The sequence below is a fragment of the Camarhynchus parvulus genome, unplaced genomic scaffold, assembly GCF_901933205.1.
Source record: "Camarhynchus parvulus unplaced genomic scaffold, STF_HiC, whole genome shotgun sequence".
NCBI classification, from domain to species: domain Eukaryota; kingdom Metazoa; phylum Chordata; class Aves; order Passeriformes; family Thraupidae; genus Camarhynchus; species Camarhynchus parvulus.
In genome coordinates, this window is record NW_022148347.1 from 1 (window position 1) to 20,232 (window position 20,232).

At 62.6% G+C, this 20,232-nt stretch overlaps 1 protein-coding gene across 1 annotated transcript; it reads left to right on the plus strand.

Moving 5' to 3' along the window:
• Positions 1–1,269: 1,269 nt before the first annotated feature.
• Positions 1,270–12,776, plus strand: LOC115916581 (helicase SKI2W-like). The gene is made up of 9 exons (XM_030970309.1): positions 1,270–1,374; positions 2,608–2,709; positions 3,799–3,943; positions 6,351–6,477; positions 8,027–8,199; positions 8,772–8,962; positions 9,735–9,909; positions 11,797–11,936; positions 12,585–12,776. The coding sequence occupies exons 1-9, from the start codon at positions 1,270–1,272 to the stop codon at positions 12,774–12,776; spliced, it is 1,350 nt and encodes a 449-aa protein (XP_030826169.1).
• The last annotated feature ends 7,456 nt before the right edge of the window (positions 12,777–20,232 follow it).

The window sequence follows — 20,232 nt, forward strand, 5'->3', positions numbered from 1 at the left end:
GGAAAGGGCGGAAAAAAGTGAGGGGAAAAGGGCGGAAAAACGTGGAGGGGAAAAAGAAAGGGCGGGAAAAACGTTGAGGGGGAAAGGGCGGAAAAAGTGAGGGAAAAGGGCGGGAAAACGTGTTGAGGGGAAAAAGGGGACGCGCGGGAAAAAGGATGCGGAGGGGAAAAGGGCGTGGGAAAGGGGTGGAGGGGGAAAGGGTGGAAAATGGGGTGCGGGGGAAAAGGTGGGGAGGGAAGTGCGCTAAAACGGAGGGAAAAGCGTAAAGTGGCAACGAGTGGAGGGGGAAACGGCAGGGAAAGCGTGGGGGAGAGGGTTGGAAATGGAGGGGGAAAGGGCGGAAAACGTGGAGGGAAAAACGGAAGAAAACGCGTGGCGGAAAGTGAGGGGAAAAGGCGGAAAACGTGGAGGGGAAAAAGGGCGGAAAACGTGTGGGGAAAGGCGCGGGAAAATGTAGAGGGTGGGAAAAGGAAAGGGAGGGGGAAAAGGTGGACGGAAAACGTGAGGGGAAAAGGCGCGAGGGGAAAAAGGCGGAAAATGTGGAGGGAAAAAGGCGAAAATGGAGGGAAAAGGGTGTTTTAGGGAAATGGTGGGAAATGGAAAAGTGTGTTTGAGGGGAAAGTTAAGCAAAAATGTGAGGGAAAAGGCGGGAAACGGGAGGGAAAAGGGCGGAAAATGTGAGGGGAAAAGGGCGGGAAAACGTGAGGGGAAAAGGGCGGGAAAACGTGAGGGGAGTGGGAAAGGCGGGGAAACGGGAGGGAAAGGAAAGGTGGGGAAAAGGGCGTGGAAAACGTGAGGGGGAAAGGGCGGGAAAAGGGGAAAAGGGGGATGAGGGGAAAGGCGGCAAAACACAAGGGTAAAACTAGTGGTGTTTATGAGGAGAAAACGAGAAAATCACTGGGCTGTTTCTCACCTTTTGCGCCTTTGGCGTCCCTAGGCGCAAAGTACACTTCAGATGTCGGGCGGCCGGGCGCCGCTGGCTGGACGCCACGGGCACCGCCATCATCCTTTGTAAGGGCCCGTGCCCGAAGCTGTCCGACCTGCACCGCATGATGCTGGTGAGTGCCTGGCATCGCCGCTGCCGTGGTTCCCCAACCGCTGTGTCACCGCCCGTCTACTGCCGGCTTGCCGTGTTCACCCACCGCGGTCACCGCTGTAGTCACTGCCGGTACGCTGCTGTCCCCAACCGCTGTCACCGGGCCGGGTCCCCTCACAAGAGGGCCGCCTCGTCGCCGCTGCAGTCGTGGTTCGGCTCTTGACGTACCCTACATGATCCTGCAGCAGCAGCTAAGACCAACGCCGCTCTGGGCGGCCTCCACTTCACCCCTCATGCGCCGCAGCTTCGCCGAGTTCCCGCTGCGCCGCGACGCCACCGTGGGCACTGGGGGGCGCTGGGGGGCGCTGGGATGGACTGGGATGGACTGGGATGGACTGGGGGGGACTGGGAGTGTCCCAGTATGCATCGGGGGGCACTGGGATGCACTGGGGGGCACTGGGGGGCACTGGGATGGACTGGGGGACTGGGCGGGACTGGGGGGACTGGGGGGCACTGGCAGTGTCCCAGTATGCATCGGGGTCACTGGGATGCACTGGGGGGCACTGGGAACGCCCCAGTATGCATGGGGGGGCCATGGGGACACTGGGATGGATTGCAGGGCACTGGGGGTCACTGGGGGGCACTGGGATGGATTGGGGTCACTGGGATGCACTGGGAGCGCCCCAGTATGGATTGGGGGGCACTGGGGGCACTGGGATGCACTGGGATGCACTGGGGGTCACTGGGATGCACTGGGAGCGCCCCAGTATGCATGGGGGGCCATGGGGACACTGGGATTGCCCCCCCGGGTCCCCTGTCCCCCCCAGGCGCGGGCCCGGGGCGCGGGCCCTCAGGGAGGCTGGCGGCGCCGGACCCCGAGGGGACCGGGGACGCTGGGGCATGGGGGGGACCTGGGCCCCAGGCACCACCGGGCCGTGGGCATGGCCATGCCACAGTGCTGCAGGTGCGCCCGGGGGGACACGGGACATTGGGGACACTGGGGGGACATTGGGGATATTGGGGATATTGGGGACACTGGGGACATTGGGGACATTGGGGGGACATTGGGGACATTGGGGACACTGGGGACATTGGGGACATTGGGGATATTGGGGACACTGGGGACATTGGGGATATTGGGGGCATTGGGGACATTGGGGACACTGGGGACATTGGGGGCATTGGGGACATTGGGGACATTGGGGACATTGGGACATTGGGGGGACATTGGGGGACATTGGGGACACTGGGGACATTGGGGACATTGGGGACATTGGGGACATTGGGGGGGACATTGGGGACACTGGGGACATTGGGGGGGACATTGGGGACACTGGGGACATTGGGGACACTGGGGACACTGGGGACATTGGGGGGGACATTGGGGACGTTGGGGACATTGGGGACATTGGGGACACTGGGGGGACATTGGGGGGGACATTGGGGACGTTGGGGGGCACATTTGGGGGTCTGGGGACATTTGGGGCACATGTGGGGGGTCCTGGGGACACTGGGGGTTGTCACCATGCGGGGGTCCCTGGGGGGGTCCTGACGGGGTCTGGGCTCCGCAGCGGTGCCTGGCCCAGCCGGGGGGGCAGCGGGTGCTGAGCCCGGGCCGGGTGGTGGTGGTGAGCACGGCGAGACACCGCAACGCGCTGGGGCTGGTGCTGCAGGTACCCGAAAATATCCCAAAAATATCCCAAATACACCCTAAAAACCCAAAACACCGCAACGCACTGGGGCTGGTGCTGCAGGTACCCGAAACACCCCAAAAATATCCCAAAAACACCCCAAAAATATCCCAAAATAACCCCGAGACACCGCAACGCGCTGGGGCTGGTGCTGCAGGTACCAGAAAATATCCCAAAAACACCCCAAAAACACCCCAAAAATATCCCAAAATAACCCTAAAATATCCCAAAATAACCCCGAGACACCGCAACGCGCTGGGGCTGGTGCTGCAGGTACCCGAAAATATCCCAAAAACACCCCAAAAATATCCCAAAAATATCCCAAAATAACCCCGAGACACCGCAACGCGCTGGGGCTGGTGCTGCAGGTACCCGAAAATATCCCAAAAACATCCGAAAAATATCCCAAAAACACCCCAAAAATATCCCAAAAATATCCCAAAAACACCCCAAAAATATCCCAAAAATATCCCAAAATAACCCCGAGACACCGCAACGCGCTGGGGCTGGTGCTGCAGGTACCCGAAAATATCCCAAAAATATCCCAAATACACCCCAAAAACCCAAAACACCGCAACGCACTGGGGCTGGTGCTGCAGGTACCCAAAACACCCCAAAAACACCCCAAAAATACCCCAAAAATATCCCAAAAACACCCCAAAAATACCCCAAAAACACCCCAAAAATATCCCTAAAATATCCCAAAATAACCCTAAAAACCCAAAACAACCCCGAGACGCCGCAATGCGCTGGGGCTGGTGCTGCAGGTACCTAAACCCCCAAAAATATCCCAAAATAGCCCGAAATCCCCAGAACCTCCCCAAACACCCATAACCCCCAAAAACTCCCCAAGCACCCCCAACACACGCATAAACCCCCTCAAACCCCCAAAACCCCCCAAAGCCCCCCAAATTCCCCCAAAGCCCCCAAGCCCCCCAAAACCCCCCAGATTCCCCCCAAACACCCCATAAACCCCTCAAACCCCCTCAAACTCCCCCCAAACACCCCATAAACCCCCCAAATTCCCCCCAAATCCCCCCAAACGCCCCCCTTACCCCCCTGCCGGCCCAGGTGAGCTCGGGGCCCTCGGGCCGCACCTTCACGGCGCTGGTGCTGAGCGAGAAGCCCCCCGAGGCCGGGGGCGCCCCCCCGGAGCCCCCCCCGGCCGCGCCGGACCCCGAGGAGCTGCTGCTCACGCGCCTCTTCCTGCCCGAGGGTCTGCACCCCGAAAATCCCCGGGCTTTGGGGGCTGCGGGAGGGGCCGGGGGTCCCCAGGGGGGTTTGGGGGGCACCTGGGTCCGTTCTGGGGGGGTTTGGGGGTCCTTGAAGGGGATTTGGGGTTCCTGGGTCAGATCTGGGGGGGGTTTGGGGGTCCTTGAGGGGATTTGGGGTTCCTGGGTCTGTTCTGGGGGGGGTTTGGGGGTCCTTGAGGGGTTTGGGGTTCCTGGGTCACTTTTTGGGGGGGTCCTGAGAGATTTGGGGGTCCCCAGGATGGATTTGGGGGGGCTTAAGGGAGTTTTGGGGTCCCTAAGTGGGATATGGGGTTCCTGGGTGACTTTTGGGGGGGATTCTGAGAGATTTGGGGATCCCCAGGATGGAATTTGGGGGATTTTGGGGGGTACCTGAGTCTGTTCTGGGGGGGTTTGGGGGTCCTTGAGGGGATTTGGGGTTCCTGGGTCAGATCTGGGGGTCCCCAGGATGGATTTGGGGGGGTTTTGGGGGACACCTGGGTCTGTTCTGGGGGGGTTTGGGGGTCCTTAAAGGGGATTTGGGGTTCCTGGGTCAGATTTGGGGGATCCTGAGAGATTTGGGGGTCCCCAGGATGGATTTGGGGGGTTTTGGGGGACACCTGGGTCTGTTCTGGGGGGGTTTGGGGGTCCTTGAGGGGATTTGGGGTTCCTGGGTCAGATCTGGGGGTCCCCAGGATGGATTTGGGGGGGTTTTGGGGGACACCTGGGTCTGTTCTGGGGGCTTTGGGGGTCCTTAAAGGGGATTTGGGGTTCCTGGGTCAGATTTGGGGGAACCCTGAGAGATTTGGGGGTCACTGGGTCCCATTTGGGGTCCCTAACAGTGATTTGGGGGGCTCCCCAAATTCCTGGGTCACTTTTGGGGGGGATTCTGAGAGATTTGGGGGTTTTGAGGGGGTCTCTGGGGGATTTGGGGTGGTTTAAAGGGGGTTTGGGGATCCTTAAAGGGGTTTTGGGGTTCCTGGGTCAGATTTGGGGGGGGTCCTGAGAGATTTGGGGGTCCCCAGGATGGATTTGGGGGTTTTGGGGGGCACTTGAGTCTGTTCTGGGTGGGATTTGGGGTCCTTGAGTGATTTGGGGGGGTCCCCGAATTCCTGGGTCACTTTTGGGGAGATTCTGAGAGATTTGGGGGTCCCCAGGATGGATTTTGGGGGTTTTGGGGGGTACCTGAGTCAGTTCGGGGGAGATTTTGGGGTCCCTAAGAGGAATTTGGGGTTCCTGGGTCAGATTTGGGGGGTCCTGAGGGATTTGGGGGTCCCCGGGATGGATTCCGGAGGGGGTCCCCAAATTCCTGGGTCGGTTTTGGGGGGAATCCTGGGAGATTTGGGGGTCCCCAGGATGGATTTGGGGGAGTTTAAGGGGTACCTGGGTCTGTTCTGGGGGGGTTTGGGGGTCCTTAAAGGGGTTTTGGGGTTCCTGGGTCAGATTTGGGGGGGTCCTGAGAGATTTGGGGGTCCCCAGGATGGATTTGGGGGATTTTGGGGGTACCTGAGTCCGTTCTTGGGGGATTTGGGGGTCCTCGAGTGATTTGGGGGGGGTCCCCAAATTCCTGGGTCACTTTTGGGGGGAATCCTGGGCGATTTGGGGGGTCCCAGATTCCTGGGTCAGATTTGGGGGGGATTCTGAGAGATTTGGGGGTCCCCAGGATGGATTTGGGGGGGTTTTGGGGGGTACCTGGGTCTGTTCTGGGGGGGTTTGGGGGTCCTTAAAGGGGTTTTGGGGTTCCTGGGTCACTTTTGGTGGGGTCCTGAGAGATTTGGGGTTCTCCAGGTCCCATTTGGGGTCCCTAAGTGGGATTTTTGGGGGGTCCCAAATTCCTGGGTCACTTTTGGGGGGAACCCTGGGTGATTTGGGGGGTCCCAGATTCCTGGGTCAGATTTGGGGGGATCCTGAGAGATTTGGGGATCCCCAGGATGGATTTGGGGGGGTTTTGGGGGGCACCTGGGTCTGTTCTTGGGGGATTTGGGGGTCCTCGAGTGATTTGGGGCGGTTCCCAAATTCCTGGGTCACTTTTGGGGGGGATTCTGAGAGATTTGGGGGTCACTGGGTCCCATTTGGGGTCCCTAACAGTGATTTGGGGGGCTCCCCAAATTCCTGGGTCACTTTTGGGGGAACCCTGAGAGATTTGGGGTTCTCCAGGTCCCATTTGGGGTCCCTAAGTGGGATTTTTGGGGGCTCCCAAATTCCCGGGTCACTTTTGGGGGGAACCCTGAGAGATTTGGGTCCCTTTGGGGTCCCTAAGTGGGATTTCTGGGGGGTCCCAGACTCCTGGGTCACTTTTGGGGGAACCCTGCGCTCTTTGGGTCCCTTTGGGGTCCCTGGGCTCCTTCCATCGGTTCTGGGGGGGGTCCCTGAAGGTTTTGGGGTCCCCCCCAGGGCCCCCCGGGCACTGCCTGGAGCAGCTGCGCCCCGAGGACATCGTGGGGGTCGCGGCCAAGACGCTGCGGGTGAACCCCGAAATGCTGCTGCAGGAGCTGCGCCCGGCCCGGGGAGCCCGGCCCCGGTACGGGGCTCTGGGGAATTGGGGGTGCTGGGGGAGTTTGGGGGTCCTAGGGGGGAAATTGGGGTCCTGGGGGAGTTTGGGGGTCCTAGGGGGGAAATTGGGGGTCCTGGGGGGAATTGGGGTCCTGGGGGGAATTGGGGGGTGCTGGGGGGAAATTGGGGGTCCTGGGGGGAATTGGGGGTGCTGGGGGAATTGGGGGTCCTGGGATGGAAAATTGGGGGTTCTGGGGGAAAATAGGGGGTGCTGGGGGGTATTGGGGGTCCTGGGATGGAAAATTGGGGGTCTGGGGGGGAATTGGGGGTGCTGGGGGGAATTGGGGTGCTGGGATGGAAAATTGGGGGTGCTGGGGGGAATTGGGGGCTCTGGGGGGAATTGGGGGGTTCTGGGGGAGAATTGGGGGTCCTGGGGGGAAATTGGGGGTTCTGGGGGAAATTGGGGGTGCTGGGGGGAAAATAGGGGGTGCTGGGGAGGAAATTGGGGTTCTGGGGGGCAAAATTTGGGTTCTGGGGTGATATTTGGGGTTCTGGGGGGGAATTGGGGGGCCTGGGGGGGAATTTGGGGTGCTGGGGGGGAATTGGGGGTGCTGGGGGGGAAATTGGGGGCTCTGGGGGAAATAGGGGTTCTGGGGGGAATTGGGGTCCTGGGGGGAAATTGGGGTCCTGAGAGGGTAATTGGGGTCCTTAGGGGATATTTGGGGGTTCTGGGGGGCAAAATTGGGGTCCTGGGAGGGCAAAATTGGGGTTCTGGGGGGGAAATTTGGGTTCTGGGGGGATATTTGGGGTTCTGGGGGGGAATTGGGGGTGCTGGGGGGGAATTGGGAGTCCTGGGGGAAAAATTGGGGGTCCCCCTATTAATTTTGGGGTTCACCCCATGGATTTTGGGGTCCGGGGGGTCTGGATTTTGGGGTTCACCCCCTGTATTTGGGGGTCCCCCCTCACTTTCCCCCCAGGTCCCCCGGGCAGGGGTCAGGATTTTGAGGTGCCCCCCTTTTATTAATTTTGGGGTTCACCCATGAATTTTGGGGTCTGGATTTTGGGGTCCCCCCATGATTTCTGGGGGTCTGGGGGGTCTGGATTTCGGGGTCCCCCCCTCATTTCCCCCTCATTTGCCCCCCAGGTCCCCCCCCCTTGGGCAGGGGTCGGGATTTCGGGGTGCCCCCATGAATTCTGGTGTCCTCCCATGAATTTTGGGGTCGGGATTTTGGGGTTCACCCCCTGTATTTTGGGATCCCCCCCTCTCTGTCCCCCCCAGGTCGCCCCCCCGGGCGGGGGTCTGGATTTTGGGGTTCACCCCATGAATTTCGGGGTCGGGATTTTGGGGTTCACGCCCTGTATTTGGGGGTCCCCCCCTCATTTCCCCCCAGGTCGCCCCCTCCCCCGGGCGGGGGTCTGGATTTTGGGGCGCCCCCATGGATTTTGGGGTCCTGGGGGTCTGGATTTTTGGGTTCACCCATGAATTTTGGGGTCTGGATTTTGGGGTCCCCCCATGAATTCTGGGGGTCTGGGGGGTCAGGATTTCGGTCCCCCCATTTCCCCCTCATTTCCCCCAGGTCGCCCCCCCCCCCGGGCGGGGGTCTCGGCGCGGCGCTGCAGGAGCTCTCCCGCCTGGCGGGGGCGGCGCCGCTGCCCCTGCTCGGCGCGTTCGGGGTCCCCCGGCGTGGACCCCGGGGCAGGGGCGGGCGGCCGAGTGCGGGGCTGGGGGCTGGGGCGCTGGGGGCTTCAGGTGCGTCGACGCAGCCCCCGCCCCAGCAGGTATGAAATTGGGGTCATTGGGATTTTGGGGGATTTGGGATTTTTGGGGGTTTGGGGGCTTCCGGGGTACAGGCACAGCCCCCGCCACAGCAGGTACAGAAATGGGGGGTCTGGGGGGATTTTGGGGGGATTTGGGGGATTTGGGGGGATTCAGGGGGTTTGGGGGCTTCCCGGTGCGTAGCGCAGCCCCCGCCCTTGCAGGTATGAAATGGGGGTCTTGGGATTTTGGGGATTTTGGGGGTTTTGGGGGATTTTTGGGGGGGATTTTGGGGGATTTTGGGCGGATTTTGGGGGATTTTGGGGGGATTTTGGGGGATTTTGGGGGGATTTTGGGGGCATTTTGGGGGGATTTTGGGGGATTTTGGACGGATTTTGGGGGATTTTGGGCGGATTTTGGGGGGATTTTGGGGGATTTTGGGGGGGATTTTGGGGGCATTTTTGGGGGATTTTGGGGGATTTTGGGGATTTTGGGGGGATTTTGGGGGATTTTGGGGGCATTTTGGGGGATTATTGGGATTTTGGGGGGATTTGGGGGGATTTCAGGGTGTTTGGGCTCCTGGGGTGTTTCCGGGGTTTTGGGGGTTCGGGCCCCCCCGACCCCCCCCACATCCCCGTCTCCCCAGTACTCCCAGTTTGCGGCCAGGCAGGAGCTGCTGGAGCAGCTGGAGGAGCTGCAGTTCCAGCTGTCGGACCAGTCGCTGCTGCTGCTGCCCGAGTACCACCAGCGCCTCGAGGTGGGGCCAAAAACAGCCCAAAAATCACCCCAAAAATCACCCCAAAAATCACCCCAAAATCACCCCAAAATCACCCCAAAAATCACCCAAAACTCCCTGAGACCCCCCAACACTGCCCCGGGACCCCAAAACCCCCCAAGACACCTCCAAAATCCCCCCAAAACCCCCTGGGACCCCCCCAGAACTGCCCCCAAGACCCCAAAACTGCCCCAGGACCCCAAAACTGCCCCGGGACCCCCTTAGAACCCCCCCAGGACCCCAAAACCAACGCCTGGACATGGGGACCTGCCCTGACCCCTGTATGACCCCTGTGTGACCCCTGTGTGACCCCTGTGTGACCCTGTGTGACCCTGTGTCCCGTGACCCTGTCTGACCCCTGTGTGACCCCTGTATGACCCCTGTATGACCCCTGTATGACCCCCGTGTGACCCCAGTGACCCCCGGCGGCCCAAGCAGGTGCTCCGGAGCTGGGTTACGGTCGGGGGGACGCTGGGGCGCTTGTGACCCTGTATAACCCCTGTGTGACCCCTATGACCCCTGTATGACCCCTGTGTGACCCTGTATGACCCCTGTGTGACCCCTGTGTGACCCTGTGTGACCCTGTGTCCCGTGACCCTGTATGACCCCTGTATGACCCCCCTGTATGACCCCCGTGTGACCCCGCAGGTGCTCTCGGAGCTCGGTTACGTCTCGGGGGGCATGGTGGTGCTGTGACCCCTGTATGACCCCTGTGTGACCCCTATGACCCCAGTGACCCCCATGTGACCCGCAGGTGCTCTCGGAGCTGGGTTACGTCTCGGGGGGCGCGGTGGCGCTGGGCGGCCGCGTGGCGGCGCTGCTGAGCACGGAGCAGCTGGTGCTCACCGAGCTGCTGCTGGGCAACGTGCTGGCGCCGCTGCGGCCCGAGGAGAGCGTGGCGCTGCTCTCCTGCCTCGTGAGCCCCGGCCGCGGGAGCCCCCCTGCCAGGCTGCCCCCCACTGCGCACAGGGGGGGGGACGCGAGGGGAGTTTGGGGGGGATATTGGGGTGTTTGGGGGCACTTTGGGGTGGGTATTGGGGACATTGGGGTGTTTGGAGGAGATATTGGGGTGTTTGGGGGAATATTGGGGGCTATTGAGGGGTTTAGGGGTGATATTGGGGTGTTTGGAGGGGATATTGGGGGCTATTGAGGGGTTTAGGGGTGATATTGTGGGGTTTGGGGCACTTTGGGGTGGGTATGGGGCACTCTTAGGGGATATTGGGGGGTTTGGGGTGATTTTGGGGTGATATTGGGGAGTTTGGGGTGGGTATTGGGGGTGTTTGGGGGCACTTTGGGGTGGGTATTGGGGGACACTGGGGTGTTTAGGGGTGATATTGGGGAGTTTGGGGGAATATTGGGGCTATTGAGGGGTTTAGGGGGGATATTGGGGGGTTTGGGGTGATTTTGGGGTGATATTGGGGAGTTTGGGGTGGGTATTGGGGTGTTTGGAGGGGATATTGGGGTGTTTAGGGGTGATATTGGGGGGTTTGGGGCACTTTGGGGTGGGTATTGGGGGATTTTGGGGTGTTTAGGGGCATCTGGGGTGTTTGGAGGGATATTGGGGGGCTATTGAGGGTTTTAGGGGGGATATTGGGGGTTTGGGGCACTTTGGGGTGGGTATGGGGCACTTTAGGGGGGATATTTGGGGGTTGGGGGGGATATTGGGGGGCATATTGGGGTGTTTGGGGGGGATTTTGGGGTGCTTGGGAGGATTTGGGATGGGTATTGGGGGATACTGGGGTGTTTGGAGGAGATATTGGGGTGTTTGGGGGGGATTTGGGGGGATTTTGGGGGTTTTGGGGCCCGAGGAGAGCGTGCGGCGTGCTCTCCTGCCTCGTGAGCCCCGCGCCGCGGAGCCCCCACGAGGGGCCCCCGCACGCACAGGTGGGGGGACGTGAGGGGGAGTTTGGGGGTTTGGGGGGGCATATTGGGGGGTTGGGGGTGGGTATTGGGGGATAAAAAATTGAGGGTTTAGGGAGGGACATTGGGGTGTTTGGAGGGGGATATTGGGGGGTTTGGGGGGCACTTTGGGGTGGGTATGGGGCACTTTAGGGGGGGGGGGGGATATTGGGGTGTTTGGGGGCACCCTTGGGGTGGGTATTGGGGTGTTTGGAGAAGATATTGGGGAGTTTGGGGTGATTTCGGGGGTTTGGGGGGACATTGGGGGAGTTTGGGGAGGATTTGGGATGGGTATTGGGGGATACTGGGGTGTTTGGAGGAGATATTGGGGTGTTTGGGGGGGATTTTGGGGGATTTTGGGGGTTTGGGGCCCGAGGAGAGCCGTGGCGCTCTCTCCTGCCTCGTGAGCCCCGCCGGGAGCCCCCGCCCCGAGGGCTGCCCCCCTCACTCGCAGGTGGGGGGGGATATTGGGGTGTTTGGGGCACTTTGGGGTGGGTATTGGGGTGTTTGGAGGGGATACTGGGGGGTTTGGGGTGGGTATTGGGGGCTATTGAGGGGTTTTAGGGGGGATATTTGGGGGTTTGGGGGGGATATTGGGGTGTTTGGGGCACTTTGGGGGGATATTGGGGTGTTTGGGGGGGTATTGGGGGAGTTTGGGGTGATTTTGGGGTGATTTTGGGGCGATTTTGGGGTGTATTTTTGGGCCATTTTGGGTGTATTTTGCGATTTTTGGGGCCCCCAGGCCCTGGAGCGGCTGTGGGTGTATTTTGGGGTGATTTTGGGGTGATTTTGGGGCGATTTTGGGTGATTTTGGGGTATTTTGGGCCCCCCAGGCCCTGATTTGAGCGTGTTGTGGGTGTATTTTGGGGTGATTTTGGGCGATTTTGGGTGATTTTTGGGGTATTTTGGGCCCCCAGGGGCCTGGAGCTGGGGCGCCGCCGCCGCCTGCGGGGCCCGGCTGGAGCAGCAGCGCGGCCTCGGGCCCGGCCCCGACGACTTCGCGGCCCAGTTCGGCTTCGGCCTGGTGCAGGTGGTCTACGAGTGGGCCAGGGGCATGGTGAGACCCCCAGAGACACCCCGGGACCCCCAGAGACCCCCTGGGACCCCCACAGACACCCTGGGACCCCCACAGACACCCCGGGACCCCAGAGACCACCTGGGACCCCCAAAAAGCACCTGGGAGCCCCAAAAACCACCTGGGATCCCCCAAAAAAACCCTGGGACCCCCAAAAACCCCCTGGGACACCCCTGAGACACCCCCAAGCTCCATGTCCCCAATGTCCCCAATGTCCCCAAATCCCTCCAATGTCCCCAACCCCCCCAGTGTCCCCAATGTCCCCAATGTCCCCAAATCCCTCCAGTGCGCCCAATGTCCCCAGCGTCCCAATTGTCCCCAGTGTCCCCAAAGTGTCCCCAATCCCCCCAATGTCCCCCATCCCCCCAATGCCCCCAATGTCCCCAATGTCCCCCCAATGCCCCCAATCCCCCCAATGCCCCCAATGTCCCCAATGTCCCCGATGCCCCCAATGTCCCCCCAATGTCCCCCCAATGTCCCCCCAATGCCCCCAATGTCCCCAATGTCCCCAATGTCCCCAATGCCCCCAATGTCCCCCCAATGCCCCCAATGTCCCCAATGCCCCCAATCCCCCCAATGCCCCCAATGCCCCCAATGTCCCCAATGTCCCCCAATGTCCCCATTTCCCAGCGGAGATGGAGACGCCTGGCCGTGCAGGAGGGCTCGGTGGTGCGGGCGATCCAGCGGCTCGAGGAGCTGCTGCGGGAGCTGCGCCAGGCCGCGCGCGCCGTGGGCGACCCCGCCCTGGCCGCCAAGATGGAGGCGGCAGCCGCCATGATCAAGCGCGACATCGTCTTCGCCGCCAGCCTCTACACGCAATAAAGGGGCGCCCAGGGACCCCCCGCCTCTGTGGTTCAGTCCAATCCGCCCCAGGCTCGTGTGGTTCTGTCCGACCCCCCTGCACACCCCTGTGGTTCAGCCCGATTCCCCCGCCCTCGGATTCATGTGGTTCTGTCCGACCACCCCCCCGCCATTCTCACATGGTTCAGCCCATTCACCTGCTCACTTCCTCCCCCCCCCCGCTGTTGGCGCATTGTGGTTCGTTCCAGCGCCCTCCCTCCCGTTTTCCACATGGTTCAGTCCATTCATCCGCCCTGTTCCTCCCCCCTCCTTTTTCTCGTGGTTCAGTCCATTCATCCAATTGGTTTCACCGGTTCCCCCTGCGTTTTCCACATGGTTCAGTCCATTCATCCAATTGGTTAAACCCAGTTCCCCCCCCGTTTTTCCACGTGGTTCAGTCCATTCATCCAATTGGTTAAACCCAGTTCCCCCCCGTTTTCCACGTGGTTCAGTCCATTCATCCAATTGGTTTCACCCCCCGTTTTCCACGTGGTTCAGTCCATTCATCCAATTGGTCAAACCCGATTCGCCCCCCCCGCATTGTCTCACCATGGTTCGTTCCACCCCCCCCATTGCCCGCATGGTTTCGCCTTCACCCCTCCCCAAATGGTTCCACCCGCCCGAATCATCACCCTGCGCCGGCCTCTGACGTCACCGCCAAGCGCGGCGTCGCGCCGCGGTGACGCCATCGCGCCGCCCATGAGCCGCCGCCGCCGCTTCGGGGACCCCGGGGCCGCGCTCGCGGCCAAGCGGCGCCGCCCGGAGCTGCCGGGGAGCCGCCGCGCCCCGACGGTACCGGGAGCACCGGGAGCACCGGGGGTGGCGGGCGGGGGGCGCTGGGCGGTGCGGGGGTGAGGCCGTGAGAACCGGGAGGAGTCCCGGGGGGGGTCCCGGTGCGGGTTTGGGGGTCCCGGTGTCCGTTTGGGGTTTCCAGTGTGGAGTTTGGGGGTCCCGGGGCGGGTTTGGGGTTCCCAATGTGAATTTCGGGGTTCCCAATGTGGGTTTGGGGTTCCCGGTGTGAATTTCGGGGTTCCCAATGTGAATTTCGGGGTTCCCAATGTGGATTTGGGGTTCCCAATGGGGATTTGGGGTTCCCAATGTGAATTTTGGGGTTCCCAATGTGGATTTTGGGGTTTCCGGTGTGGATTTGGGGTTCCCGGTGTGAATTTTCCGTTTCCCACCCCCAGGCAGCCCCTGGGGCGGTCTCGGGTGGGTTTGGGGTTCCCGGTGTTATCTCGGGGTGGATTTTGGGGTTCCCAATGTGGATTTGGGGTTCCCAATGTGGGTTTGGGGTTCCCAATGTGATTTTGGGGTTCCCAGTGTGTATTTTGGGGTTCCCAATGTGAATTTGGGGTTCCCGGTGTGGGTTTGGGGTTCCCAATGTGTATTTGGGGTTCCCGGTGTGTATTTGGGGTTCCCAATGTGGATTTTCCGTTCCCCCCAGGCAGCCCCGGGGCGGTCTCGGGGTGGATTTGGGGTTCCCAATGTGAATTTTGGGGTTCCCAATGTGAATTTTGGGGTTCCCAATGTGAATTTCGGGGGTTGTGGGGTTCAATGTGTATTTTGGGGGTTCCCAATGTGAATTTGGGGTTCCAATGTGAATTTCGGGGTTCCCAATGATGTGTATTTGGGGTTCCCAATGTGGGTTTGGGGTTCCCAATGTGAATTTTGGGGTTCCCAATGTGGATTTGGGGTTCCCAATGTGGATTTTCCGTTTCCCACCCCCAGGCACCGCCCCAGGGGTTTTGGGTTTGGGGGTTCGGTGTTATCTTTGGGGGGTTCCATTTTGGGGTTCCAGGTGGCCAATGTTTTTGGGGTTCCAATGTTGGCTGATTTTTTCCCCGCGGCGGGGGCGTGGGGTGTGGTTCGTTTGGGGTTCCCAATGTGGATTTGGGGTTCCCAATGTGGTTTGGTTCCCATGTGAATTTGGGGTTCCCAATGTGGATTTGGGGTTCCCGGTATGGATTTGGGCTTCCCAATGTGAATTTCGGGGTTCCCAATGTGGATTTTCCGTTTCCCACCCCCAGGCAGCCCCCGGGCGGTCGAGGCCGCTCTCGCCGCCGTGGCCGCGCTGTTCCCGCGCCGCCTGTTCGGGGACGCGCTGCCGCCTCTCGTGCTGCGCCACCAACTGTACAGCGTCACCGGGGACAGGACGGCCGTGGACCGGGAACTGGTGAGGGGCTCGAAATACACATCAGGGACCCCAAAAATACACCGGGAACCCCAAAATCTGCATTGGGAACCCCAAAAATACACCAGGGACCCCAAATACACCGGGGACAGGACGGCCGTAGATCGGGAACTGGTGAGGGGCTCGAAAATACACCGGGGAACCCAAAATCTGCACTGGGAACCCAAAAATACACCGGGGAACCCGAAAATACACACTGGGACCCCAAAATCTGCATTGGGAACCCAAAAATACACACTGGGAACCCAAAATCTGCATTGGGAACCCAAAATCTGCATCGGGGACCCCAAAAATACACCAACCCCAAAAATACACACTGGGAACCCGAAATCTGCATTGGGAACCCCAAAAATACACCCTGGGACCCCAAAATCTGCATTGGGAACCCCAAATACACATTGGGAACTGGTGAGCGCCCCAAAAACACACCGGGGAACCCAAAATACACATCGGGGACCCCAAAATCTGCATTGGGAACCCCAAAATACACCGGGGAACCCCAAATACACATCAGGGACAGGACTGCCGTGGATCGGGAACTGGTGAGCGCCCCAAAAATACACCGGGGAACCCCAAAATCTGCATTGGGAACCCAAAAATACACATCAGGGACCCCAAAAATACACATTGGGACCCAAAAGTACACACTGGGAACCCCAAATACACACCGGGACCCCTAAATACACACCGGGGACCCCAAATACACATCAGTACCTGGTGAGGGCCGGGGAACCCCGGGAACCCCAAAATACACATTGGGACCCCTAAATATACATCAGGGACCCCAAATACACACTGGGACCTGGTGAGAGCCCCAAAACACAGCGGGACCCCAAAATCCACACCAGGACCTGGTGAGGAACTTGGGACCCCCAAACCCACACCGGGACCCCTAAAATCCACATTGGCACCTGGTGAGAGCTCTGGGACCCCAAAAATCCACACCAGGACCCCCAAAACCCGCACCGGGACCCCCAAACCCCCCAGGACCCCCCCAGCCCCCCCGGCCGGGCTGACCCCCCCGTGACCCCCCGTGACCCCCGTGTCCCCCCCGTGTCCCCCCCGTGACCCCCCCGTGACCCCCCCGTGACCCCCCCGTGTCCCCAGAACCGGCTGCGGGACGAGGGCCGCGTGCGGCTGCTGCACCTGGGGCTGGGCCCGGACGTGCTGGGGGTCGTGAGCCTGGAGCTCTACCGGGAGAAGGTACCGGAAACGGGGGGGGTGGGACCCCTGGGAGCCCCTGACCCCCCCGTGACCCCCCCCGACCCCCCGTGACCTCCTGTGCCCCCCAGGTGCTGGTGACCCCAATGACCCCTGAATCCCCAGTGACCCCTCAGTGACCCCAATGACCCCCAGCGACCGCCTCTGGTGCCCTCCCAGTGACCCCTGACCCCCTGATGACCCCAGTGACCCCTGGCACCTCCAATGACCCCTGACCCCCCCAATGACCCCTGATCCCCTCAATGACCCCCCCCAGGCTCTGTGTCTGGTTCCCCTCAGTGACCCCAATGACCCCAGTGACCCCTCAGTGACCCCAATGACCCCAGTGACCCCTCAGTGACCTCAATGACCCCTCCCCAGTGACCCCAGTGTCCCCCCCCAGGCCCTGATGTCCGTGGCTGGGTCCTTGACCCCCCATTGACCCCCTGACCCCCATGGTGACCCCTGACCCCATGGTGACCCCTGACCCCTGTGTGCCCCCCAGGTGCTGGCGGCCGTGGCCGGGTCCCCCCGCGAGCCCCTGAGCCCCATGGTGACCCCTGACCCCATGGTGACCCCTGACCCCTGTGTGCCCCCCAGGTGCTGGCGGCCGTGGCCGGGTCCCCCACCAGCCCCTGCCCCCATGCGACCCCTGGACCTGGTGACCCCTGACCCCTGTGTGCCCCCCAGGGCTGGCGGGGTGGCCAGGGCCCCGCGGGCGGCGCGTCCGCGTGGGAGGCGGACGGCCGGGCCGGGCGACGGCAGCCGGGACACAGGGGGATGGGAGAGAGGGGCTTCGGGGACGGCGACATCACGTACGGACACACGGACAGACGGACGGACGGACACGGACAGACAGCCCGGGAACACAGGGGGATGGGAGAGAGGGGATTCGGGGACGGAGACGGACGGACAGACACAGACACAGACAGCCCGGGGGGATGGGAGAGAGGGGATTTGGGAACAAGGACATCACGTACGGACAGACGGACGGACAGATGGACTGGGGATGAGAGAGAGGGGCTTTGGGGATGGGGACATCACGTGAGAGATGGACGGACGGACGGACACCGGGGGGATGGACAGACAGCCCGGGGACATGGGAGAGAGGGGCTTCGGGGACAGGGACATCACGTACGGACAGACGGACACCGGGACAGGTCCCTGGGGGTGCCCTGGGGGTCTCAGGGGGTCTCAGGGTGTTTTGGGGGCTCTCTGGGTGTTTGGGGGCTCTCTGGGGGTCTCTGGGTGTTTTGGGGGCTCTCGGGGGGTCTCTGGGTGTTTTGGGGGCTCTCGGGGGGTTCTCAGGGATGCTCTGGGGGTCTCTGGGTGTTTTGGGGGTCTCAGGGATGCTCTGGGGGTCTCTGGGTGTTTTGGGGGCTCTCTGGGGGTCTCTGGGTGTTTGGGGGCTCTCTGGGGGTCTCAGGGATGCTCTGGGGGTCTCTGGGTGTTTTGGGGGGCTCTCGGGGTGTTTGGGGGCTCTCTGGGGGTCTCAGGGGTGCTCGGGGGGTCTCTGGGTGTTTGGGGGGCTCTCGGGGGGTCTCAGGGATGCTTGGGGGTCTCTGGGTGTTTTGGGGGCCCCCCGGGGGTCTCTAACCCCGTTGCCCCCCCAGAAGCGGCTGGCGCCGTTCCCGGGCCGGCTGGTGTTCTGCGGGCACGGCACGCTGGAGCGGGACGGGGTCTCGCTGCTGCTCAGCGACGACGGGGGGCGCAGCTGGCACCGGGGGGGGGTCCTGCCCGCCATCCCCTTCGGGGCCCCCCGGCGCCCCCACGACTTCACCCCCGACGAGTGCCAGGTGCGGCCGGGGGGTCCCCGGGGGGGCTGGGGTCAGGAGGGTTGGGGGTTTGGGGCTGGGGGTTTGGGGCTGGGGGTTGGGGGTTTGGGGCTGGGGGGTTTGGGGCTGGGGATTTGGGGGTTTGGGGGCTGGGGGTGTTTGGGGCTGGGGGATTTGGGGCTGGGGGGTTTGGGGCTGGGGGTGTTTGGGGTTTGGGGCTGGGGGTTTTTGGGGGCTGGGGGTTTGGGGGCTGGGGGATTTGGGGCTGGGGGGTTTGGGGCTGGGGGATTTGGGGCTGGGGGTGTTTGGGGGTTTGGGGCTGGGGGTGTTTGGGGCTGGGGGGTTTGGGGCTGGGGGATTTGGGGGTTTGGGGCTGGGGGATTTGGGGGTTTGGGGCTGGGGGGTTTGGGGCTGGGGGGGTTTGGGGGCTGGGGGTGTTTGGGGTTTGGGGGTTTGGGGTTTTGGGGCTGGGGATTTGGGGTGGGGGTTTTGGGGTTTTGGGGCTGGGGGTGTTTGGGGGTTTGGGGTCAGAGGTATTTGGGGTTTTGGGGCTGGGGGATTTTGGACCAGGGGATTTTGGGGTCAGGAGATTTTGGGTCTCCCTGGTGCTGCCCCCTCCTCGTTCCTGCCCTGGGGGATTTTGGGTCTGGGGATTTTGGGGCTGGGGGTTTTTGGGGGGATTTTGGGGCCGGGGGATTTTGGGGCCGGGGGATTTTGGGGTTGGGGGATTTTGGGGCTGGGGGATTTTGGGACCAGGGGATTTTGGGGCCGGGGATTTTGGGTCAGGGGATTTTGGGTCTGGGGATTTTGGGACCGGGGATTTTGGGGCCGGGGGATTTTGGGGCTGGGGGATTTTGGGTCTCCCCAGAGCCGCCCCCTCCCCATTCCTCCCCCGACAATGGGGAGGGGTCCCGGGTTTTGGGGCTCGGGGGATTTTGGGACCAGGGAATTTGGGGCCCGACGGTTGGGTCATCCGCAACCAGGGCTGGTACCGCTGCCGCTGCCGCAATGCGGAGCGGCCGGGGACGGGCGGCGAAGCCCCCCTGCCCCGCCGGCGCCAGCCTGGAGCGAGCGCTGCCCGCCGGACCCGGCCGTGGCCGCGGGGGCCCTGGCGCTGCCCCAGCACCGGCTGGTGCTGTTCAGCAACCCGGCGCACGAGACCGAGCTGGGGAACGGGGGCGGGGGATTGGGGATTAGCGGGGGATTGGGGCATTGGGGACATTGGGGGATTGGGGGATTGGGGGACTGGGGGGATGGGGGCATGGGGACATTGAGGGTGGGGTTTGGGGGATTGGGGAGGGGGATTGGGGTGGGGGGGGGGATTGGGGGGGGATTGGGGGATTGGGGGATTGGGGGATTGGGGGATTGGGGGGGGGATTGGGGGGGGGATTGGGGACATTGGGGACATTGGGGACATTGGGGGGGGACACTGGGGGGGACATTGGGGGGATTTTGGGGACACTGGGGGGGCACTGGGGGGCACACGGGGTCAGATTTGCCCCTGGGCAGATTTGGGGCACATCGGGGTCAGGGGTCAGGGGCTGTCCCGGCTCTGGGGGGTCCCCAGGTCCCGCTTTGGGGGTGAAGGAAGCGGCAGGGGGCGGGGCTTTTTTGGTGAAGGGGCGTGGCCTCAGTGTGGGCGTGTCCCGACCGGCCCCGCCCCCAGGCGTGAACCTGACGCTGCGCTGGAGCTTCGACAACGGCACCACGTGGTGGGGGCGGGGCCTGCGCGTGTGGGAGGGGCCCAGCGGGTACTCGACGCTGGCGGCCCCGCCCCCCGAAGAAGAAGGCTCCGCCCCTTTGGTGTACCTCATCTACGAGAAGGGGCGGAGCCTCTCCACCGAGACCGTCTCATTGGCCACCATCAGCCTGTCGGGCGACCTCTGACCCCGCCCCTCGCGCGCGCAATAAAGCGATTGGTTCAGAGCCGCGATGCGTCATAACCGGGGGGGCGTGGCCTGGCGTTGGCGGGAACCGTCGCCATAGCGACGCGGGGGGGCGGGGCTTCTACGGGGGGCTTTCGCTCGGCGCGCGGCCTCTCTGAGGACCCCGCAGCGGGGCTGCCCCCGGCGCTGCCCGAGCGGAGGTGCGCAGGCGGAGGGGCCGGCGCGGGGCAAGGCGGGCGGTGCGGGAGGCGGTGAGGGCGGCGCGGGAGGCGCCGGGAGCCCCGAGAGGGCGGCGGGAGCCCCGGGAGTTGCGGCGGGAGCGGCGGCCGGGCCGGGCGCTCAGGCGATCGCCGCGGGCAGCCCCGGTCCAGGCGAGGGGCGAGGCC